This window comes from Oryzias latipes, chromosome 6 (genome assembly GCF_002234675.1).
Source record: "Oryzias latipes chromosome 6, ASM223467v1".
Lineage (NCBI taxonomy): Eukaryota > Metazoa > Chordata > Actinopteri > Beloniformes > Adrianichthyidae > Oryzias > Oryzias latipes.
The window spans coordinates 30,800,428-30,822,788 of NC_019864.2; the positions used below are offsets into that span (position 1 = coordinate 30,800,428).

The 22,361-nt window shown below is 45.1% G+C and overlaps 2 protein-coding genes across 6 annotated transcripts; both read right to left on the reverse strand.

Annotated features, from left to right (window-relative positions):
- Positions 1-18: 18 nt before the first annotated feature.
- On the reverse strand, positions 19-10,952 carry panx2 (pannexin 2). 3 transcript variants are annotated; one of them, XM_023956119.1, is made up of 6 exons: positions 10,598-10,952; positions 8,335-8,916; positions 3,667-4,781; positions 3,379-3,514; positions 2,571-2,756; positions 19-1,660 (listed from the first exon to the last, which is right to left on the reverse strand). In XM_023956119.1, the coding sequence occupies exons 2-6, from the start codon at positions 8,561-8,563 to the stop codon at positions 1,341-1,343; spliced, it is 1,986 nt and encodes a 661-aa protein (XP_023811887.1). In that variant the 5' UTR covers positions 8,564-8,916; positions 10,598-10,952; the 3' UTR covers positions 19-1,340. The 3 variants fall into 3 exon arrangements, with proteins under 3 accessions (XP_023811887.1, XP_004069913.1, XP_020559956.1); XM_004069865.3 differs by lacking the exon at positions 10,598-10,952 and adding an exon at positions 10,339-10,536; XM_020704297.2 differs by lacking the exon at positions 10,598-10,952 and adding an exon at positions 9,107-10,312.
- Positions 10,953-12,934: 1,982 nt separating this feature from the next.
- On the reverse strand, positions 12,935-18,956 carry mlc1 (megalencephalic leukoencephalopathy with subcortical cysts 1). Of its 3 annotated transcripts, none has more exons than XM_020704298.2 (12): positions 18,606-18,956; positions 18,168-18,482; positions 16,547-16,636; positions 16,368-16,421; positions 16,175-16,276; positions 15,972-16,073; positions 15,831-15,896; positions 15,647-15,763; positions 15,517-15,573; positions 14,642-14,764; positions 13,962-14,123; positions 12,935-13,490 (listed from the first exon to the last, which is right to left on the reverse strand). In XM_020704298.2, exons 2-12 carry the CDS (start codon positions 18,396-18,398, stop codon positions 13,410-13,412), a joined length of 1,185 nt encoding a protein of 394 aa, XP_020559957.1. In that variant the 5' UTR covers positions 18,399-18,482; positions 18,606-18,956; the 3' UTR covers positions 12,935-13,409. The 3 variants fall into 3 exon arrangements, with proteins under 3 accessions (XP_020559957.1, XP_011474827.1, XP_011474828.1); XM_011476525.3 differs by having other exon boundaries at positions 18,168-18,414; positions 18,606-18,948; XM_011476526.3 differs by having other exon boundaries at positions 12,935-13,487; positions 18,168-18,414; positions 18,606-18,947.
- Positions 18,957-22,361: the final 3,405 nt, after the last annotated feature.

Genomic DNA, 22,361 nt, shown 5'->3' on the forward strand with positions numbered 1-22,361 from the left:
CACAATGAAGCCATGAAGTGCTTTAAACGTGTTTTTATTGTAGATTTTCGCACATTACAATCAAAGTGTTGCGTTTTTATGGTCACTAGCTTTCGGAGACACGTTTCTGTGTAACGACTTATGGGTGAAAATCAGTTTAAAGCAGAGCTGCGTTAAAAAAATGGCTCTCACGAGGTCTAAAGTGCTCATGGATGAAGGGGATGTGAAGTGAGGCAAAAGATGGATTCTCAGATAATACAGAGATTGTATAAGAAAGGTTTTGTTTGCTGTTGTAAGAGATGCGTTTGGACAATAAAGAGGAAATACAGCAGTTTTTCAGTTTGCTGGAGGTGATTGTGTCCGTTTCACGCAGACAGTTTCATTGAAACTGTGTGTATCTGTGGAAAGGCTGTGGTGGGCATCTCCCAACCGCTCACTCCGTTTGCTTATTTTCTCCCAAAAAGAGGAGCAACTAATGTACCGTTCTATCCAAAGTGAAGCATTTGAGAAGCTTTTGTGTATCGACCCCCTTCGGTGACCAACAAGTCCACGGTTCTCTCACAAGAAGACATCAGAAAGCTTTTTATCTAGAAGTCCAGCTTCATTCCCCATTGAACTCTTAGAAAAACACCAGGTTCTTCTCTTTTCTCCAGTGAGGATCCTCTCCATCCTTCTCTGATCAGCGCTTTTCCTACTTGTCCTCCTATGATAATGTGCACGCTTACAATCAAGTATTCGCAGCAATGGAAAGCTATGGGGATAAGCCACAAAATGTGAAATTTTAAACATCCCGCTAACACTGACTCACATATGAGGCCTGAACATGTATGACATTCCGTGAAGTGATGCTCGAAGCGCATACATTATTGCCACAAACATATTTGTGATCTTTTGCATAATAATTGTGCAGATCTCAACAACTGTATTGCGTGAGCTACCGTTCTACTTGGCTGTTGGGATAAAGGGACGAAGCGTTATCGGGTGTTTAAAAATGGGTTTTAAGTCGTGATGAAGTCCACGTTTACCAGCAGACTTTTCATTTCCCGTTTCACCCACAGACGTGGTCGGCGTTGCGGTTTGACCCTGCACTGTAGCACCCTGTTGAATGACCTCACTGCTGGTTTAATTGTTGGGTGATGAGCTAAACGCAGTCATCCTGAGACACAAATCACACATCAAGAAACTCCAGCAAAGGCTCAATTTCCTCTGCCTTGAGTCAGAAGGTTTTCTTCATCATTTTCTTGCTGCTGGTTTCCCGTTTGGCTCACTTCCATCCCAGAGGCGTGTGAGAGGAGAAGGAGAGGTGGTTCTCGGTGAAAAGTCTTGGTTGTGTTGATGGTGTGGATGTTCTACTTTTTTGTTCAACATTCTCCAGCAGTGATAAGCTCCCCAGCTCTCTCCTCCAGTCTGCCCCTCCTGCTTTCCTCATCCTCCTCTTCCTCAAAGAGAGTGTGACGTATGCTCAGCAGCTGGTGTGTGGGGGCTCTGGTCAGGGGCGGCGGCTGACTCGCAGCGGTTTCCATCTGGGCCTGAGGCTCGGTTTGAGGAGGAGAGGACTTTGGGCTGAGTGGATCGTCACTCGAAGGAGGGTTGGGGCTCACTCCGTTTACATAAGAAGATGTTGGCAGAGTCCCAGAAGAAAAGGCAGTGTTGGTCGATTCTGGAGAACAAACTTTAGTTTCTGAAAATAACAGCGCAGAAAGAAAAGAAAAATCATTTATCAGTCAGACAGAAGTGAAGGCCACCGCTGACCCCAGAGGGCTGCATCAACCACAGCTTCGGTTCACTTAACTTGTGTTTAATGTTCCAAATCTTCTCCATTTTCCTGCCTTTGAGCCAGAAAATTGTAACAGCTAAAAGTTTTAATTGATGCAATGAGTTAGAGAAAAACAAACTGTTTACAAGATTTTTAAGCACTCATAATGCGTCTGGCAAACTGAAAATTTTGTGGAAAAATTATGTTGACCTAAGTGACCTTAAACTGTAGTTTCCCAGGCTTCCCAAAAGTGAGTTTTTATCACTTAAAGTTTGCAAATAGCAGCCTAACACAAAGTAACCTGTCTCTGCGAAGAGAAAAACTAGCTTAAATGACAAATAAGGAAAAGAAAACAAAAGAACATCAGTGTCCAGGAAGCAAAAAGAAACAATGGAATGACTTTGAGGACCTGGAAGAAGGAGGTCCAACTCCTAAAAGCCTCTGTCCTGCTCAACCAGCCTGAACTTGCAGCTTCTTAAAGGCAGATCACACCAGATCCACATAATCAGAGATTGTGTAACCGTCAACCTCAACACTAGTCCATGCCTTTTGAAAGTGTTTGCACTTTGACCCGCAGCATAAAGGAGCATCAGCTGTGAAAGTTAAAAACAATCTACAATGTAGTTTTCTTCAGTGATATTTTAAAAGAATGTACTAAAAAGAGATGCTGTGCAGGGATAGGCTCCAGCATCCTGTGAATCTGCAGAGGAAGGAGCAGGTACAGAAGGTGAGAAACACTGCATGGCATTGCACCTCGTTTCCCATTGTAGTAAACTAAAATGGGAGGAACAGTGAAGCAGCAGTTTAGGTCATGTAAAGCGTTGAACAGGCATACCTGCAATAGCACCAGACACGTGGACGATAGAGTGTGTGCCCTCTAGAAATACGGCATCCAGGTTGTGCTGTGAGGGCAGCGGCTCTGTGGCTGTGGTCTCCACCTTGGGCTTTCGAATAGTCAGCATGTACGGGTGGACATCCAAGGAGAAGTTACGAGTGTGCTTTTTCTCAATGACACCTAACTCTGTGGGGGGGAGAGATCAGGGTTTGATTTTAAAGGAGGAAATCCTGATCCCACCACAAAGAAGAACTTAAACAGTCTCAGTGCAAATGGATTGTTAAATAAATCACAGAAAAAATAAAAAATCTGCAGTCTTTGACAAGCAGCAAATCTAACTTCAACAGCTATGTAACTATTACTTCTAAGATGTTTTTTAATGTATTTTATTAGAACCTGAGAAGCCATGAATATCTCATCCATCCATAGATGGATTATTTAATAGATCTTTGATGGATGGATAAATGGATGGATGGATGGATGGATGGATGGATGGATGGATGGATGGATGGATGGATAAATGGATGGATGGATGGATGGATGGATGGATGGATGGATGGATGGATGGATGATAAATGGGTGGTTGGATGGATGGATGGATGATGGATGGATAATAAATGGGTGGTTGGATGGATGGATGCATGGATGAATGGGTGGTTGGATGAATGGGTGGTTGGATGAATGGGTGGTTGGATGGATGAGTGGATGGTTTAATTGATCAGTGGATGCATTATTGGATGGATGGTTGGACAGATGACTGGATGATAGAAAGATGATTGATTGATTGGTTGGACGGTCATCTGCAGACCCTTTGTTGAAGAAAGTTGTGTGCTCTTGTTGTCCAGCAGAGGTGCGACGAAGCTGTCGGCCGCCGTCTTGCGCCTGACGGGTTTTGGTTTCTCTTGCTTGGTGTTGTTTTCCAACCGTGTCAGAGTAAGCGGTTCCTTCACAGGAGGCGACAGACAGAACAGGTGATGAAGTGACAATCCGCCAATTCAAAAGGTTTTCTACTTTAACCAACTATTAAAGAATCTATACATTTTTTATTACATGTATAATTTTCCTTCCTTGGAGTCTTTCCTGGCTGCGTAATTACCTTAAATGGTTGAGGAAGAGGATTGGATGACGGGATCCATTTCATCTTTTTGCGAGGTCTTTTGATGACTAGTGGCTCTCCGCCCATTTCCCCCATCCTGAGATCAGACGGGTCCATGTTGGGATCAATCGTCTGCATCCCAGATTCCCTCACAGTGGGCGTGGCGTCATGGTTGGACTGTGCCAGTGCAGCCAGCAGCTGCCTGACCACATTGTCGTACATCAGGTCGCTCTCATTGGTGATGAAGTCCAGTCGGTTCAGGGACTTGATGTGGTCTCGGTTCTCATTGCAGAACATGGCCAGGATGTTAATGTCACAAAACGGAGACTTCTGCCAGCGCCGCCGTGTTTTGATTCCAACCTTGTGCAGCTTATCAAAGACAAAGTTGGACTTGCGCACAACGAACAAATGCAGCAAATTAAGCAAGATGATGAAGTTCATTGTGCAGAGCAAGGCGATGTCCACCGCCGCCATGATGCGCTGCAGCTGCACTGCAGGCAGCTTACAGTTGACCCTGATCTTCAGCTCCAAGTAACTGCTGATGTCGGGAGGTTCCCCCAGAGCACAGGTGAACTCATTCTGCCTTTGGCGGGCGTAGTAGGCGCTCAGGTAGGATATAGGGATGGAACTGAGGCAGATAATAGCCATGTGGCGGGCGAGGTAAATCTTAGCCAAAAAATTGCTTTGGCCTCGCCTCTCTAAATATTTCTCAAACAGATTCTGCTCTGGACTCTTCTCCTTCTCAGCATTTTCGATGATCTCACGCCTCTCACGCTCGGTAATGCCGGGGCCTTTGGACTGGATCTGCTTCTCAATCTTCGGGGCTCGGCCCTCGGCGGCTCGATGGTAGCAGTTGTCGATCTCTTGAAGCAGGAAATTGAGCTCTGACGTTAGCCGCGTGGAGGCGAGAAACTCCCAGCCCAAAGCAGGAATGTACATGATTCCAGCGAAGGCCAGCAGGGCATAGGGCAGGAACTTATGCTCAAACAGAGAGGGCCAAAGGTGAGGCTCCACCCCAGGAATGGCATCGCGCAGCTCCGTCCAGCAGTAGCCTCTGGCGTACAACGCCTGGTCTCTTGTGAAGTTGTGTGGTGTGTAACAGTAAATGGATTCCTCTGAAAAAAAGCACACAAAGACACAATCAGATGAAGCCGAATCTCTACCTTACAGTTAAAGACAGATTTCCCTTGGAAAATACCAGAACTATATCAAAAATCTGCAAGTCAAAGAGGAGAAAAATCCAAAGGGTGTGGCTTTTGTTGAGCTGGAAAAATTGTCTGTGGAAGAGTCCTGCAAACACCAGCTCAGAAAGATCATGCGGCCCATCAATTGTTTTTTTTCTTCCTGTTTACACCAGTTTTCAGAAAATCTGTGTCAGCTGTTTCTACTCGGATGTCCAGAAACGTTCAGTCGCTGTTTCAGCTCTAATTTTTGTTGGCATGAAGATCTTGTCCAATTTTTCCTACTGAACAAAAATAAAATTGGAGTAATCTCCAGTTCTGCTGAACTCTGTTATTCCCGGTTCAGATTAGACATAATAAAGATAAAATAAACCTGAGCTCCTCTGCAAAATCTGGACGAGTCCCAGAAATTAGGAGTGTGCCAAAAATGAAACTAATCATGGCAGGTATTAATAATTTAATCAACAACCTTCATTTTCTCTTAATGGATCTGCTCAAACAACCGACTGAGTTGTGTTGAAGCCACAGGTAAAATGAAGGATCATTATCCTCTCTGCATGTTCAGACGACAGCAGGCTTTGTGAAGCAGAAACTTAGCAGCTTTTAAACTCCATTTCCAGGTCAGCAGGCGAGCAGCTGTGAGTCCTGAAAGGCGCTTATTTGTTCACTTGCAGCCTCTCTGGGACTCTGATGGACGGATGTCATGGAAACTGCTAAAATGAAAGAAAGATTCTTTGGCAGAACTGGAACATTCTTGTTTTGGAGACGCCACATGAATCAGTGTGACTGAGACCTGGAGCTCAACCTGTGGAAAATCATGTTTGCTTCCTTCTGTCTGTGTCAATAACGCCCAGAGTCTTCACAACCCTTTTGCCATCCTAGGCACGTTAACATTGGGAATTGGGTCATCTAGACCCACTAGACAGTGCTCTGAACATTTTCTCTTCAATGATTTGTGATCTTCACTGGTGTCCATGGATTACATGAAATCTTTCCACCTTTATCCACCTTTGTCATGGTAGGGAGAACACGTCAATGGAAGGGGGGGGGGGGGGGGGGGTCATCTAAGATAGCACAAGGGTTAAACCTACACTGAATCCTGTTGTTGAACGAGGAGCTCAGTCTCTCTTGCAGGTTTGTTTTAAGATGCACATTTTCAGCATCTCTGTTCCCCCATAAGCTTTTCTTTGTAGGAAACAGACTCAGAAAGCAGTCCACTGCTATGGCAGGGATAATGTACTTGATAGAATTTGTAGTTGGTCTCATCCTCAGACATGGCACTGTTGTCATCCCCTTGTACGTCTCAGTCTGAGGCCTCTCAGCGTCCCTGTCAAGTCTCTGCAGCTTCAAACCAGCACCTTCTCACCATTATTTTCCACTGCTGCTGCTGCTGAACAATGATGTGGGGATTAGAAACCCAGATTATAATCTGTATTCCCAGATGCAACGCAGACACATGAGCTGCTTTAACATCGAATTAATTCAATGTTTCATTTATCAGGATAATGAAATGAAAGAAGAAGCTCAGATAACAGCAGATGCAGCGAGTTCAGGACCTTCAAGCTGAAATAATCTGAAATACAAACACACTGATGTGCTGTGACCATCAATGAAATGTGACACATGGTTTCAATGGCAAGAATCCCTTTGCTCTATAAAACAGGAGATTGGTGAGTAGAAACAAGGAGAAAAAACACACATAAAGAAAATGCTGGTTATTTCTGACAGCTGAAGAGGCTGAAGATCCTAAAAGAAATGAAAAAAACTCAAATCTTCCAATGTGCTTTTTAAAGCTGAATGAGTTGAACAGAGAAACAAATCAAGAAAACTCTTTAAAGAGCTGATAGGAACTATAAATGCAGCTAAAACAGCAGCTAAACCTGTTTTAGGTGTTTTGTTCAAATGAACCATTAATGATTAAAATATGCACAAATGAAATAAATTAAAATTATAATGACAAAGAAATTGTCTAACAAAGCCAAGAATTATACTACGACTGAGTTTTAGGGCCACCAAAAAAAAAAGAATTGTAAAATTATGAGATTTTCAGTCGTAGATTTATGAGAGAAAAAACTCGTAATTTTACGAGATTAAAGTGGAATTAAGCATCAGAGCAGCAAGTGAACGCCGCGCAGCAGCAGACTAAACTCAACTCTGTCGTATTATACACTTACCAAAGTGAAACTTTCATTTAGATTGTGTAATTGTACCTAATTTGGCTGTATAAAAACTAAAAGAAACAAATTGAATGCATGAAAGATTTCAGTGGTTAGCCCTCTAACCTCACAGCAGGAAGGCCCCCGGTTCAAGTCCCGGCAAGTCCCTGAACCAGAACACCAATGGGGGACCTTTCTGTGTGGAGTTTGCATGTTACCCCCGTGCATGCGTGGATTCTCTACCACCGTCCAAAAACATGCTTCATAGGTTCATTGGTTGCTCTAAATTGCCCCCTATGTGTGAATGTGAGAGTGAATGGGTGTGTGATTGTGGCCCTGCGACAGACTGGCGACTTGTCCAGGACGCCCCCTGTCCACCCACAAGGGGCCCGGATAGGCTCCAGCAGCCCCGTGACCCAGAAGGGAAAAAATGGGTTTAGAAGACGAATGAATGAATGAAAGATTTAAATGTCTGTTTGTCCAAAGTTTGGTCTTTGTGGCTGAAAGTTTGCTGAAGTTCTATGTTTTTTTCTCTCAACACTTTTTGCAACATTAATTTTTCAGTGAACACAAAGGGCACTCGTTGTTTCTCTTTCGGCTTTTCCCATCAGGGGTCGCCACAGCGAACGAGTCGCATGGTAAACTTGGCAACGTTTTACGCCGGATGCCCTTCCTGACGCAACCCTCTCAAAGCAACCGGGCTTGGAACCGGCACAGAAGTAGAGAAGGGAACAGTGAACACAAAGGCCACTAATTAAGTAAAAATAGAAGTGTTGCATCTTTTTGGTCCTTTGTCAGTTGAAAATAAGATTCTGCAGGAAGAGGGTTGAAAGTCTCCTCGGCTTTGAAATTTGATCCCAGCAGAAGACAGTATGAATTATTAAAAAGCTTTTCAAATAAGTAGTCGTCATTTTCTGGGAGAAAAGTCCTTTTTCCAACAGCCATGTTTCCTCTCAACTTCCCACAGAGAGAAGATCAGGCCGAGCCCCCGCGCTTGGGTTAAACTATCTGTTTTGCTGCCTTGAACGCTGAGTCCCAGCTGGTTGATGCTACTGCAGAGTCTGACTCAGCAATCAGCTAATCTCATCCATTGCTTCCCCTCTGCCTTTCTCCAAACTCCCGACTCATTTTTCTTTCAGCACTCCATCCCGTTCCTCTCATCTGCTGCTTTTTTTTTTCTCCTTCCATGAACTCATCTGTCTTCCTTACCTCATTTCCTCCTTGAATTTAGCTAAACACCTGTCTGCTGAGGTGCTCCCCAACCAGCAGAAGCTGTTGTCACTTTGGAACGATCAATGAAGGAATGCACTCAACATTTTGGGGCATCTCACCTGCAAAGTTTCTTGTGAAGACGAGGGTGACCAGGAGGATGGGGATGATGACCGTCCCTATGGTAACAACACGATCAAAGGGCAGCTCCAGTTTGAGCTGCACCATAAGGCCAGCCAATGCTCCGCCCTTCTCATCCTGAGAGGAGCCCGGCATGATCAGCTCCTTCAGCTTCTCGCCTGCGAGCAGCGCCGTGGCCATGTCTAAGTTCTGATCGAGGATGTTCTGCATGCGGAACAAAGAGAACGCCTCCTACAGTCCTCCTCCGTGACAGAGGAGAGACCGTACGCTTCCTGCTCTGCTTAGGTTCTTGTCAAAACATTGTGATGGACACATCTGTGCAGAGAAGTGCGACCAGCTGCAGATCTGACCTCCATGAGTTCATTTGTGTTTGTCAGAGCCTCACTCCGCCTCGCATGTGTGCATCCCGCCTCTTTGGACTCTGGATTCAGTCCAAATGCTCCTGTGTGGGGCTGAGTGAGGGATGAGTTTAGGAGGTCTTCTGCATTCCTCAGGGGGAAGGATTGTGGGCTGAAAGCTTGTTATGTGAGCTCTGGAAAGAAGCAGCTCAGTCACATCTCCTCCTGAAAGACAAATAAGCAGTTTAAGTCAGAACAGCATCAATGAACAAGTGTCAGTGATGGCAGGAAGCTCTGATTGCAAACTAAAGTTAAAGCAGTCAGAGGTGAAGTATTTTCTCCAGGCTTTAGTGACAGATTACAAGAAAAATTTCAGTTAGGAGGTATTTATAACTTCATTCTTTTGAACACTGACTCATCTGTTGTCTCTCTGGCCTGCTGGTGAAACAGCTCCATGTGGGAGGGGGATGTTCCCGCAAAGATGTCAGGTGACCCTCAGCAGTGACATCATCAGTCTGATCCCATATCTGTGATTGTGGGAGACCATGCCGGCAGTCATTCATGCATTTATGCATGATCAGGGCTGTAATGGAGTGTGTGTGTTGGGGGGCTAGCTTCGTTCACACGAAGGTTAGTAAATGTCCTTCATGGAGAATGGCATCACCTTTCCTCATCTACATTTCTCATCCTCTCCTTCCAGCTCTTTGTCCTCCAGCAGCTCATGTATGAAACCGGCTTCTTGGTGGAGATCTAACTGTGAGATGATGGTTGAGTCAGAGCTCGCTGAAGTGATCTCCATCCAACTCCAAAGTGTAAACGATAGGAGTGATCTGATGGATTTTTCTAAAACTCTATTCAGTGCTGACAAACAAAAACATCTGTTCAGCTAAAACAACCAGAACAAGATGTTCCTCCTGTCAATGCACACGCTCTTCTTTTTCCTAGTTTCTGCTGGTAGCAGCCAGTCTTACCCAAACACTCAAAAATATCTCAAGGAGGAGCAGCATCTACATATTTTATATTTTAAAGGAGCAGGACGGAGTTTCGGGAGCTGACTTTCCGGCTGCTCTGCTGTCTGGGAGCCTCTGGCTCAGCTCCAGCATGGCAGATTATGCCTCTCAGTTGGGCAATGATACTCGTGTTAACACAGGGAGTCCCATATTCCTGGGCTACTACAGCATCCCAACCAGCTTTTTGACCAGACCCGCCACACCTGACAAGTTCATTTAATTTCTATTATTTAGTGAGGCTGGAATAGATGAGCTCCTTTCACTGATTCCTTAGAAGATAACCAAAAAAAAGGAAAAACTTTCAGGATGAATTTTCTTCAGACTTTTATGAAGCAAATCAACTCGGACTTATGGACACACCATCCCACTGAGACGTTTAAGCAACAACAAAAACCCACTGAGGATGCAAAAGTGTCTTCTCACTTTTGAAGAAGAAGGATTATTTTCCCTTAAAAATCATCATGTACCGCTTTGTCTGCGCTTCTGTGTCTCCAGAAGCGTCCAGCAGAAGAGGACAGCGCTTCACCTCAGACACGCAGATGAGCCGTTTCAGCACCTGAGCGGCGGACAGCTCCTCCACACAACATCAACTGGACCGATGAAGCGCGTGCGTGCGCTCCTGGCATCCGCTGCCTACCTGTCCACTCCACGCCGCATCACCGCCGCATAATCCGGCGCCAAACGTCGGTGCCGCGTGCAGGCAGCGGGAAAACAGCCGGTTCCCCGCACCATGTTTCGCTGCGTTTCCGGCGCGGATGGGGTTAATCTGCAGTGCGGGCGATCAGCTACAGCATGTATCCGAGCTCACCGGTTTGTTCCGCCTTCTCCCCCCCCCCCCACACACACACAGCTCCCCTCCCTCAATGCCTCCAGACCCCCCCCCCCCCCCGTCCTACCTTCTCCTCCTCTGAAACACGCGCAGAGATGAAGATTTCCCAACATCATCATCATTTCTGACAAACAGAACGGCGCGCACGCTGCCGTCCTTTCATTTATAATGGTGTTTCTTATGAATTACAACAAACACGCTCGTAAATCCATTACTGCCCCTTTGAACTGCCTTCTCGGGGCAGTGCAACCGCCTCAGAAGACCGGCATCAAACCACAGCTTGCGTGGGTTTAGTCTTCAACCAAACTACAAGCCTCTGACATGCTGAACTATCATAGGTTCCTCCAAAGTGCCCATCATCTAAGAGCAACAAAGATGGGAGGACAGCTGCACCTCCTGTGGGTGGAGAGCACCTCCTCACTGCGGGGCTACAGGTGGGACACAGAGAGGATCCATTTTTCATCAGTGGAACTTTTCTTTCTGCATCACTTTCATCTCTCACTATCCTACCTGTCCTTGCTTCACTTTCACATATATCTTCCTTCTGTCCTCTAAATCAAAAGGGGGTTTTATTTATAATTTAAAGACTCAAAAATGAGAAAGAACAGAATTATAAAAACCTCACGTGAGGGAGATGAGCTCATCATTTTTTCATATCAGCACAATTTTAAGAGGAAACAGGAGAGAAGAAGAAGCAGCAAAGACAATTTAGATCTTGGAGAATTTTTGCTGACAGTTCAGCCTTTAATTGTTTAAAACAGTGATGTCAATTTCTTTAAAAAAAATAAAAACAAAAGAAAAAAACTCAAACTCAAAGCATGGCAGTTTGGTCTGGAGTGCTGATTTCAAAGCCTTCAAATAAGGAATGCTGGGAGAGAACCACAGCGATCTAAAAAGTGTCGTCCTCTGATCTGAGATCTGCAATTACACAGTGTAACCAAAAGTATTGGCTCACCTGCCTTGCCTCACATTTGAACTGAAGTGCTGTCTCATTCCTGACCCTTAGAGTTCAGAATGATTGCAGCTCCAACTCTTCTGGGAAGGCTGTCCACATGTTGAGGAGCATTTTTAGGAATTTTTGAGCGTTCTTCCAAAAGGTCATTGGTGAGGTCACACACTGATGTTGGTGGAGAAGGCCTGGCTCTCAGTCTCTGCTCTAATTCATCCCAAAGGTGTTCTATGGGGTTCAAGTTCACCCACGCCAGACTCTGTCCTCCATGTCTTCATGGACCTTGCCGTGGTCACTGGTGCACAGTCATGGTGGAAGAGGAAGGGGCTGCTCCAAACTGTTTCCACAAAGTTGGGAACTTGGAATTGTCCAAAACGCATTCAGAGTTCCTTTCACTGGAACGAAGAGCCCAAGTCCTGAAAAACAAGCCCACACCATAATTCCTCCCCCTCCAATTTTCACACTCGGCATGATGCGGTCCCAAATGTACCGTTGCCCTGGCAACCTCCAAACCCAGACTGGTCCATCAGATTGTCAAACGGCAAAGCGTGCTTCCCACCGCTGCATGGGTGCTTTGTGTGGATGGATGCAGCTGCTCCACCATGGAAACCCATCCCATGAAGCTCTCTGGGTGCTGGACTTGGGATGATCTGAAGGTCACATGACGTCTGGAGCTCTGTAGCAATTGACAGCAGAAAGTCTGCGACCTCTTTGCACTTTGTGCTTCGGCATCCGCTGACCCCTCTCTGCTATACCACTTGGTGGCTGAGTTGCTGTTGTTCCCAAACTCTTCCATTTTGTTCTGATAGAGCTGACAGCTGACTGTGGAAGATTTAGGACATTTCACCTCTGGATTAGTTGCTCAGATGGCGTCCTAAGAAAGTTCCACGCTGGAATTCCCTGAGAGCCGCCCATTCTTCTACAAACGTCTGTGAAAACAGTCTGAGGGCTAAACTCTACACACCAAGTGATGCTGATCATTCGGATGGGGGAGCCAATACTTTTGGTAATCTAGTAATGTACAATAAAAGTTGTTACATTTTGGAAGTCATTCGAGGTTTGAAGTCGAACATGTTTTCTTTTTTGAAGATGAAAAAGATGCAAAGAAATGTTGCAGATCTTAAAGAAAAAAAACATATTCTATTGAATGCAGGGATAACCTGAAAAGAGTTTACCTTCACAGCCAGGATTAAAGCCAGAATGCTGCATTGACCTGTTTCCTGAATGAAGAACTGTTGCAGGTAACAACAAAGTGACAAATGACCCCCCCCCTCGTGATGTAACAGAGTGAAGGGAGGGGCTGGCATTAAATAATGGAGGAAGGAAATTAGATTGGTTTATATGACATTGGAGAACAGCTAGAAAAATAAGAAACAAGAAAATCACAGGAGGGCAAATATTTGCAGACAAGAACACAAGTTTATATTTAACCGAATTAATAAGAAGAGACTTTGGTTTTACTAATTATTGGCTATTTTATTCCAAAAATCCAAGCAAGTGTTTTCCTGTCCTCATGACAATAGGATTTAAGTTTTATTTACACATTTTTCATACACTGAAAAGCTTGTATTTGCTCAAAAATCTTCACATGAACAACAGTTATTTTACTTTTGTGTGTCTGCAGGAAATAATCTGTTCTGTCAGAACTCTGATGCAGAAACTAAAAGTCTTCTGAGAGACTCTAAAGCGCTGAGAACATTTAAGACCAACAGATAGCAAAAATACAAAAAATCCTAAACTTCTTTTTCTGTTTAAATTGATGAAAACTCTGATTAATTCTCTTCAAAAGTAAAATCAAACAAGAAAATAAGTTTAAATGAGAGCAAAGAGCTCAAAGCAGAATCTACAACAAGAAATTTGTTCTGAACATTTTTTCTCTTCTGCTTCAGTTCCAGATGATTCCAGCCGGCGGTCCTGACCAAACTTCAGCTCACTGAGCCATTTGGACCACGACCGCCTTCCAGGCTCTGTCCTTGTCAAAATCCGGCAGCGTTCCGTTTGCGAGATGCTGCTGATGGAGATGAAGGACAGAGAGGGAAAAGTCAAATGAGAGGCAGTTACCTGGCGTCCTGTGTAAACGCCAGTTCAAACTGGAAAACGGATTCCAGATTCATTCAAAGTTAATCTACCTCAGACAAAAGTTGCACCCCTCCCCCCCTTTAAAATAAAAAAATAAGTAAGATTATAGGAGAGTGCTTGCATAATTAACAAAACTATAATGTCCGTTTATTTATCTGTAATTTTATTTAAAAAATGACAAGAACACTAAAGATTCCAGAATGTTTGCATTAACTTTCGGCATTTCTCATTCTTTCTGACTGTAAGCGTCAGTTTTTGTGGAACTTTTGAAGGTCAAGGTCTAAACCGTGACAGGACCGTCTCAACCTCCTGATCCTTCCCTTGTTCAGCCTCTCAGCTGTAGATTTTAATAGACATCGATGCTTCCCGGTGGATCTGAGCTGCCTGATCTAGTCTTCCATACCTCACTGTAGTGCGTCTGGATCTGCACGCTGTCCTGGCGCTCTGGAGCCGCCGCGCGGAGCCGGCCCTTGTATGTGGCACAGTGCACCACCGTGGCTGAAGTCAGAACTGCCTGCACCAGCAGCAGCACCATCAGGATCAACAGCAGGATGTCGTAGGATTGCTGGGACACAAACACCCATCAGGACACAGCACCAATGCATGCAACATGCCCCCCCCCCCACACACACACACACACACATGCATGCAAGTACACATCCATACACCTATCTATGCATGAACACACAGATGCACACACACTGGCTCACAAAACACGTGCATGCATGCCCCTCAACCAATCATGCGCCTGCATATTCATGCACACACACAGATGTTCACTAACGCACCCATGCTAGCATCCCCCCCAAAGACACAGACACACATGCAAAGGCAAGTAGGCACCCATGCAGGGACACACAAGCATGTAAACCTCCCCTACACACACACACACACACACACACACCCACACACACACACACACACACATGCACACCAACCCACATAGAGAGAAATCCAATCCTGCAATCATTCGATGCTTCTCACATCTAATTAAAGGTTTTCAAACCGCCTGCTGTGAGTCAAGGTTGACCCGCTCACACACTTCAGTGCGCATTACACACACCTTCACTTTATTAAGCTCACCTTGCTGGTCGGAACATCATGAAGGAACATTTCAACGAAGCTGACCACGCTGCAGGAAAGGAAGCCGGAGGCCGAAAAGAGGAGTGGGGACGTCACGCTGCTGATGGCAATCAACGCTTCCACCTGACAGACGGAGAAAAAAAAGCAGAGAAACTGAGGAAACGGAAGGAAAGACGAAGAGAAGACGGATGTGAGATGCAGATCTGTCAAATTACAACTACAGGCCACCCCTTATTAGGCAGGAAGGGAAACAGACAAACAGACAAATGGGAAAAATCCTCAGTAAAATAGTTTAAAATACAAAAATCTGATATTTGAAGTCAGAATTTTACTAAGAAAAAAGAACATTTTATGATTTGCCAGCCTTTGTGAAACGGAAACTGACAAATAAAGACTAAAAACCTTTTAAAAACACTAGAAGGTCAACATGAAGGCTATAAAAGGCCTCAGGGGTAAAGAGGCTGTGTGTTTTTTAGATGTCGGTTCAATTCCTAGCCCTTAGAAGAACTGTCATTGGGCAAGACACTCAGAAAATCCACACTGTATTTGAGTGAAGATGCTTTTGAAGAAGCTTTGGATCAAAGTGTTGGCCTTTATGCACAAGAAAAAAATATGGAGATAATCTTTGATCTTATGCTCTGAGAAAAAACTTTATAAAAGATGTTACCAAATACTTTTTGGTGACATTCTGAAAATAAACATCAGAGAAGATGAGTAGAAGTTTCTTAACATCTTATTTTCCAGTGATTATAAATCAGAAACCTGGGGAGCAAACTAAGGGTTGCTAAATTTGTAAAATAGATTTAAAACTTGACGTCATTTCACAAACTGTTGTCCCTGATCTGAAGATGAGTGGAGGCCTGTTCTGTACTCACCAGGCAGTTGGTGGGGTACTCTGACACAACATGGCTGGCAATGGCGCTTGGAAAACACTGGAAAGAAGGAGAAACAGTCGGTAAACTTGTGACTTCAATTATGAGCATCAATGTAGGCAGAAAAACTCACAGCAACAAGGATCCAGAAGAAAGTGACGGATAAGTAAGGGCCGGGGAGCAAAGCATCCATGTTGAGCGCAATGATGCCTCCAAACACAGCAGAAATTCCTACGATGACTTCAATCACCTGTTTGAGACGGTTATCACAGATGAACAGGCGTAAACCAAACAGATCTATGGAAAGGTTTACTCACGGAATAAGCTTTGAGGAGTCGCCTTGGGAACACGGCAGGTTTGACTGACCCCGATCGGCTGTATTTCTGAAAGTTTGGAAACGTGTTTAAGGATGAAGGAGAAAGGAAAACACCAAAGCGTGACGGCAGAGGGGACCGGACCTTCCTGTGCCGGCAGCAGTCCTCTGCAGAGCGCGCCGACAGGATGACGGTGCTGGCCGTCAGCACCTCCAGCAAAATCATCAAGATCAGGTTGAAGTTGATCTGACCACAAGCCAAGGAGCAAAAGAAAAAAAGGAAAGTCTTCAGATGAATGTGCAGCCTGTGACAGCGGGAGGCCGGATTTTGGCATGTGATGGATTTACATTCACTGCAGAAGGGTTCAAGACCAGTTTGCAACCAAACCAAACCAGGCAGGTGGTTGTCACAGCAAATGTGGAAACATAGACAACCTGGAAATCTGACACCTGTTAAAACACAAAAAGGTCATTGAAGGACTTTAAAACTACAATTCCTGCACGTTTGTCGTCTTTGCTTTGTGGGTTTTTGCTCACGCACAGCAACATGTCTGTTCTTGGCGATGGCAAAGCCAGCGATGGCTGCAGGGACTCCCTGGGAAGAACGTCGACACGTCAACAGAGTTTTACAAGTTTCGGAAGTCTCATCAGAGGGATGGGAGTAAACCTATCCCAAGGTTTTCCAACCATGAGAAAATGAGAAACCAACGTGACACTTACAGAGCCTGCAGCACAGCGCAGGTAATCCATGGCAACAGGAAACACATTTCCCAGGTACAGAGAGAAACCTGAAGTGACGAGCAGGCTGCCCTGAGGACACACACACACACACACACACGCACGCACACACCCACACACACACACACACACACACACAGAGTAATTCATGTGCAGCTAAGGTCACATAATTTCAGAAGCTGGATGGCTTAGCTTTTCTTAACAATTCCTCACAAATGCAGGAAACAAAGGTTCAAACACTTCATTTGAAGACTTTAGCGTTGTCTTTAAAAAAAATAAAAAGGTCATCTGCTCTTAATCGGTCCTATAACCAGATCAATCTTAAATTGATAACAACAGAAACGTATTTTTATTCACTCAAAAAGGCTGAAAACCTGAATTTGGTGAAAAAACATGCAGGCTGGACGATTGCCCTTCACGGTTACGCTCCATTCCAATGAATTGTTTTTGAAATTTTCATAAAAAAACAAATGTATTTGGTCATGAAAATAACGTTTCACATCACTACTGATATAATTGAACCAATGTGGAAACTTTTATATATATTAGAACAGGAACATGAACTAAAAGCAGCTTGTTTTCATAAAAATTAATGACTTTAATTCATATGCAGTTCATGGATTTGATGAACTAATGTTAATTTTTTAAGTAAATAATGATTCAATAGGATTCCTTCCAAAAGACATCAATTTTTAAGGAATGAAAAAATAAAAAACTGGAAATCTTCGAAATCATTTTAATTCTAGGAGGTTAAAGGTCAGATTAGCAACAAAGATGGAAACCAAACAAACCCGCCAGCGTTTCTCCACAGGCTTCAGTCAGACGAACACTAAAGTTATTAATAAACAAAAAATCACTAAAGTGAAACGGATGAAACAATGAAAGGGTTTTTCATTTTAGTCTCAATTCTGTAGAAAAAAGAGCAAAAGTTGAAAAAAAGGAATCTGGTTACATTTTCAGTTCCTCATTGAGTCCTACATTTATAAACCTGCATTTCTCAGAAAAACAAACATGAGAACAGTTGAGCTCTTTCAGAGTCTTACAAGTAAAGTCCAATCAATATAAAGTCCAGAAGTCCTAATATTGGTTGAAAGCGTCTAAAAATGTTAAGTAATGAGGGTAAAATTCCTCCACAACAGTGAAAAACCAGATCCAGAAAACAATCATCTCAATAAAGTGATTGATCAAACTCTTCCATAATGCTTTCACAGAAAAATACCTGATTTTGTTCAATTTATGATGAGTTTTAATAAAAACAATGAACAAATTTCTGATCAAATAAAGACCCGTATGGTATTCATGTCCTTATGCGTATAATTCTCTGTTTTTCCCATCTTTTCATCTTCAGCAGCATAAATTGCAAAAAGTCAGTGAGAAAATTCTGACAAAAAGACCAAAAATGTTATTTCCATAACAAACAATAAACACATCATGACAACATTTGACTCCTTTTAACGTTGGAGCAAAAACAAGCTTCTTCATCCACATTTGGCTCAAAATGTTTAGAATTAGGGACGCATTCATCTGAAAACGTGTCCCTGAAATTGTACACTTTGTAGTTGGTGGCTTTGACCCCCCAGTGACCCCCTCCCTCATGTCTCACCCCTATGAGGACGCTGTAGAGCCAGGCCCTGTAGCTGAAGCAGGGGTGCTTCGGCGGCTCCGGCCGGGCCAGCTGCAGGTCGCTGGCCCTCACGTCCACCGTGAAGCTGTCCCGCTCCCCCCTGTCTGACCTCCTGTCGCCGCGGCGCCCCGCCGTCCCGCTCGCTCTCTCCAGACTGGATACGTGGTTGTAGGTGAACTCCTCTCGGGCTGAGAGCTCCTCGCGCAGCATCTTCAGACAGCGTTTTCTGCCGACGGAGGACAAGATTGAGGCTTCAAAGCTTCCTTTCCATCCTTTCTTCACATCCAGATTTTGCTAAAGTAATTATACAACAAATAAAATGTGGAACAAACCAGGGTTCAGAAAGACAGACAAACCTCAAAGCCTTCTCACAGTACATCCTTAACACCCCCCCCCCCCCCCCCATCCTGTACTCACCAGAACTTGAGAATCTAAAAAGTTCCAGCAAAGATTTCCTCACATCCAGAACAGCTTCTTCATCTGGGGGTTCCCATCCTCGTCCCTCCTGAACGTTTTCAGTCGCAGAGGAACTTTGGAAAAGTCTGGAGGCCTTTAAAGATGAAACGCTGGGCTGTGGAGCTGCAGCCTGTCCTCTGCCAAACGGAGAGCGCCTGTGCATGACAACAAGGGGAGGACGAAGGGGCTCATGCCGGGGGCTGAGTTGGGGGGGCAAACATCCTTTTTACCACAGTCCAGCCCCCCTCACACAAACATCCAGCAGGCGCTGAAAAACACTGAACAACAGAAACACAGAACTTCACCAACTTGAGGACATTGTGTGAAGTTTTTGATGGTTGTGTGATGTTTTTGGTGGTTGTGTGATGTTTTTGGTGGTTGTGTGATGTTTTTGGTGGTTGTGTGACCTCCTCCAACAGCTCCGTTCATTACGATGATCGTCAGAAAAATCCTTTTCCTGCTGCAGCTCTCGGTTCCCGAATGATCCGAGGACGGATCGTTGGGAAGCTCGGGTTCAGGAGGGAACCTTGTTGGATGACGGCACCTTCAGGGCCTCATGTGAGCGTGTGCACGTATGTGCACGTCAGGGCAGCTTTCAGCCTTTGACAGGGCGCAGCATTCCAAACTCTGAGCGGCTGTAACCATGGGGACTCCTTGGCAACTGCTGTCCCCCCCCCCCCCCCCCTGCTGCAAATGCCCACATTTCAAAAGGGGGCGAGCGTTTGGCAACAGTTTCCAAAAAAAAATATTAAAAGGGATCTGCAGAACATGAAAGAAAAATCTTCATGTGATCACTGTCAGTGCTTTTATCTTTCATACGAAGAGCATGAGTTCAGCAAACCCACCGATGAAAACGGGGTTTTTGGCGTCTTTAACTTCCTATTGTTGCGTTTTTCTGATGATGGAGAACATTTCTGAAGAAAATGATGCTTGAAATTGCAAATCTGAGTATTTTTTTATTGAAATCGTTGTAAATCGGGAGCAGACGGACAAAAGCTGTTTGAAAAAGACCTTATTTTTGAGGGGGGGCCACAAGCTCCCTGCTCTGCTCCATTCTGATCCTCCACCTGCAGACAAACAGATCCATGAAGGTCTCTGTTTTCCTGGTCTGAGCTGGAATCTGGATCGAAACGGTGCGGCCGCATAGCTAATGTTAGGTTGGGGGGTTTGAGGAGCTGCAAGCTAGTTGGAGAGCGCATTAGCAGAAGGATGTCGGGAAGCAGGGACGGGCTCACTCTGCCCCAAAAGTGCTGCCCACAACTCAGAGGTGAATTTCTAATGAAGTCCTGTCAGCACTGCAGAAAACAACAGTTTTTTTGTGTTTTGGCTAAAAACGGCATCATCATTATTAAAAGAGCAGTGGGAACGCTTTTCAATAGATCATAAGATGATTGGAGTGAGACTTTTACGGTAAATGAATCCAGAAAGACGGACAAAAAGTAGAACGGGAGGCCGGGACCGGAGAGATTCTGGACTGCTGGGGAGTGATGGCGTCTTTTCCATCAGGACAGAGGCAGCTTTTATCCTCAGAAAGTGTCTTCAGTGCAGATTTCCACCCAAACATGTCGTCTTCAACAAGTGGAGGATTTGGAAAATGCGGAAGGATCCAAGAGAAAGTTTGGGAGTTTATTGGGGTTCAGCTGGCTCATCACAGGACTATCATTTCACCAGCGAGACCCCTGGACCCCAAAACACACAGGAAGAAGCAGCAGAGACACAGAAATGTCAACAACCCTCTTGTGTCTTTAGAGGCTAAGCTAACCTCTGAAACATCTGACAGCAGGTTGGCCACAGCGAGTGAGACAGGTGTCACTCCACACCTGTGGGACTGTCTATGTGCGTCTAAATGAGGGGACGGTTGCAGCAAAAGGTGTGTGCTGCTCTGCAGGACGTCAAACGTTTCTGTGTCATTTCCACTGAGCACAGACATCCAGCCATCAGAAAACGAATGCAGATCTCTCTGAAAGGTCACACAGCACTCAAAGAAACATGAACACGGAAAAGAAATTCAAAGCAGCGAGAGCGAGCCGCTCGTGAGACTGGGAGGTGTTTACAGGTGTTCACTGGTGATGGCTGGAAGGCAGAAACACAGGAAATGAACAAAACGATAAAGTGCCATCCGGCACCCTCAGATGTTTCAAAAGTCTGCACTTTCCAAAAAAAGAGCAAATAACAGAAATCAACACAATTTACAGCAGCTGCAGCCCCCCCCCCGTGAGAACGAGGGCAGAAAATGACACTTTTTCTGCTAACAGCAGGAATTTGAAGAACCTGTTAAAGTTAAAATCCCATCAGCTGCCACACCTGAACACGTCAAATTTGAGCAAACAGATCAGAGCTGATGGCCTCTTGTGTTGGACAGATATGACTGTTACCACAGGGGGTTTATGAAACTTCAGACACACGAGGTGCGTATTTGTATAAACCCCTTTTGGATTTGTTATATTAATTATGAGTGTCCATTTCCTGTTCAATCGGACAGAAAAAGAGAAAAGAGAAGGAGAGAGTCAGATGTCAGAGGTGAGCGACAAGGCTACAAAAGGGGCGGGGTTAAAGGAGTTGGAGGATGAATAAGGAAATAGGCGAGGGGGGAAATGACAAAGCTGGAGGTTTAACATCATTGCAGTCAGGTGTAGATGTTAGTCTAAAATCTAAATGGTGCGGCTGCAGACACACTCAAATGTTATAAACATACCAAATGTCTTAACACACAAACATGTCAACACATACAGAATACATCTACATGTCTCTCTCTCTCACACACACACACACACACACTTACATGCATACAAACAAACAAACACGTGTCTGGCATATCATTCCAACACGCAAAGGTGTTAGTGCAAAGGTGAGCTGACACCTGTGTTCAGGTAAATGTGTGTCCGACGTCTGCCACCCAGAGCAGGGCCAGCGGAAGCGTCACAGGGGCCCCCAGGAGCAAGGAGCGAGCTCAGCCAGAGAACAGTCCTCCCACCGTGCCAGGGGGCCCAACACAAGCCCCCTCCCCCAGACAGCCCAGGGCCCCGGCACTAAGCCTCGCGCCAGCTAGAGCTCTGGTCAGGCACCAACCAGTCAGGGCTGCCCATGACTGTTTCAATGAAAACCCCAACCCATAAAACCTCTCAGGACCCGCCAGTGGCCCCTAACGCCCCCCTCCCCCAAACAGACAGTGCCCCCACCCCCCGGGCAGGAATGCCCACCCTCCGGAGCCCAAAGTTTTTTTGAGTGTCATGCCAACAAATCCCAGAGCCAGAGAAGGAGTGATCCCAGCCCCCGCTGCTCCCTACATTGGTTTGTGTAAAAATCCTAGTGGTGACTTGATGAACTGCAGTCGGCTTCATTTCATTTTGATTGGAAATGAACTTCAACCAGGAAGCCAAAGGCCTGCATGAGCACAATCAAGAAGAGCTGGACTTCTGGATGGACTCTGATGATTTGAACAGAATCACTTCACCTGTGAGACTCTGGAGACCCCTCAAACCCTCACCTGTGTGCGTTTGGCTCCAGCAATCCAGGCAGAAGGTCTGGAGATGGACAAATCTCAGCCAATCTGACAAACAGAGCCGCTTCCTGCTGCCCAAAATTATGTCACGTTAAAAAAAACGACAGAAAGCTGCCTTTTAATCCCCCACTTTTTTAATACAAAGTGTTGCATAAGGTTTTTTCCAATCCACTGATGCAGCAGAAGCAGAGGACCTCTCCTGTGACGGGGGCTGC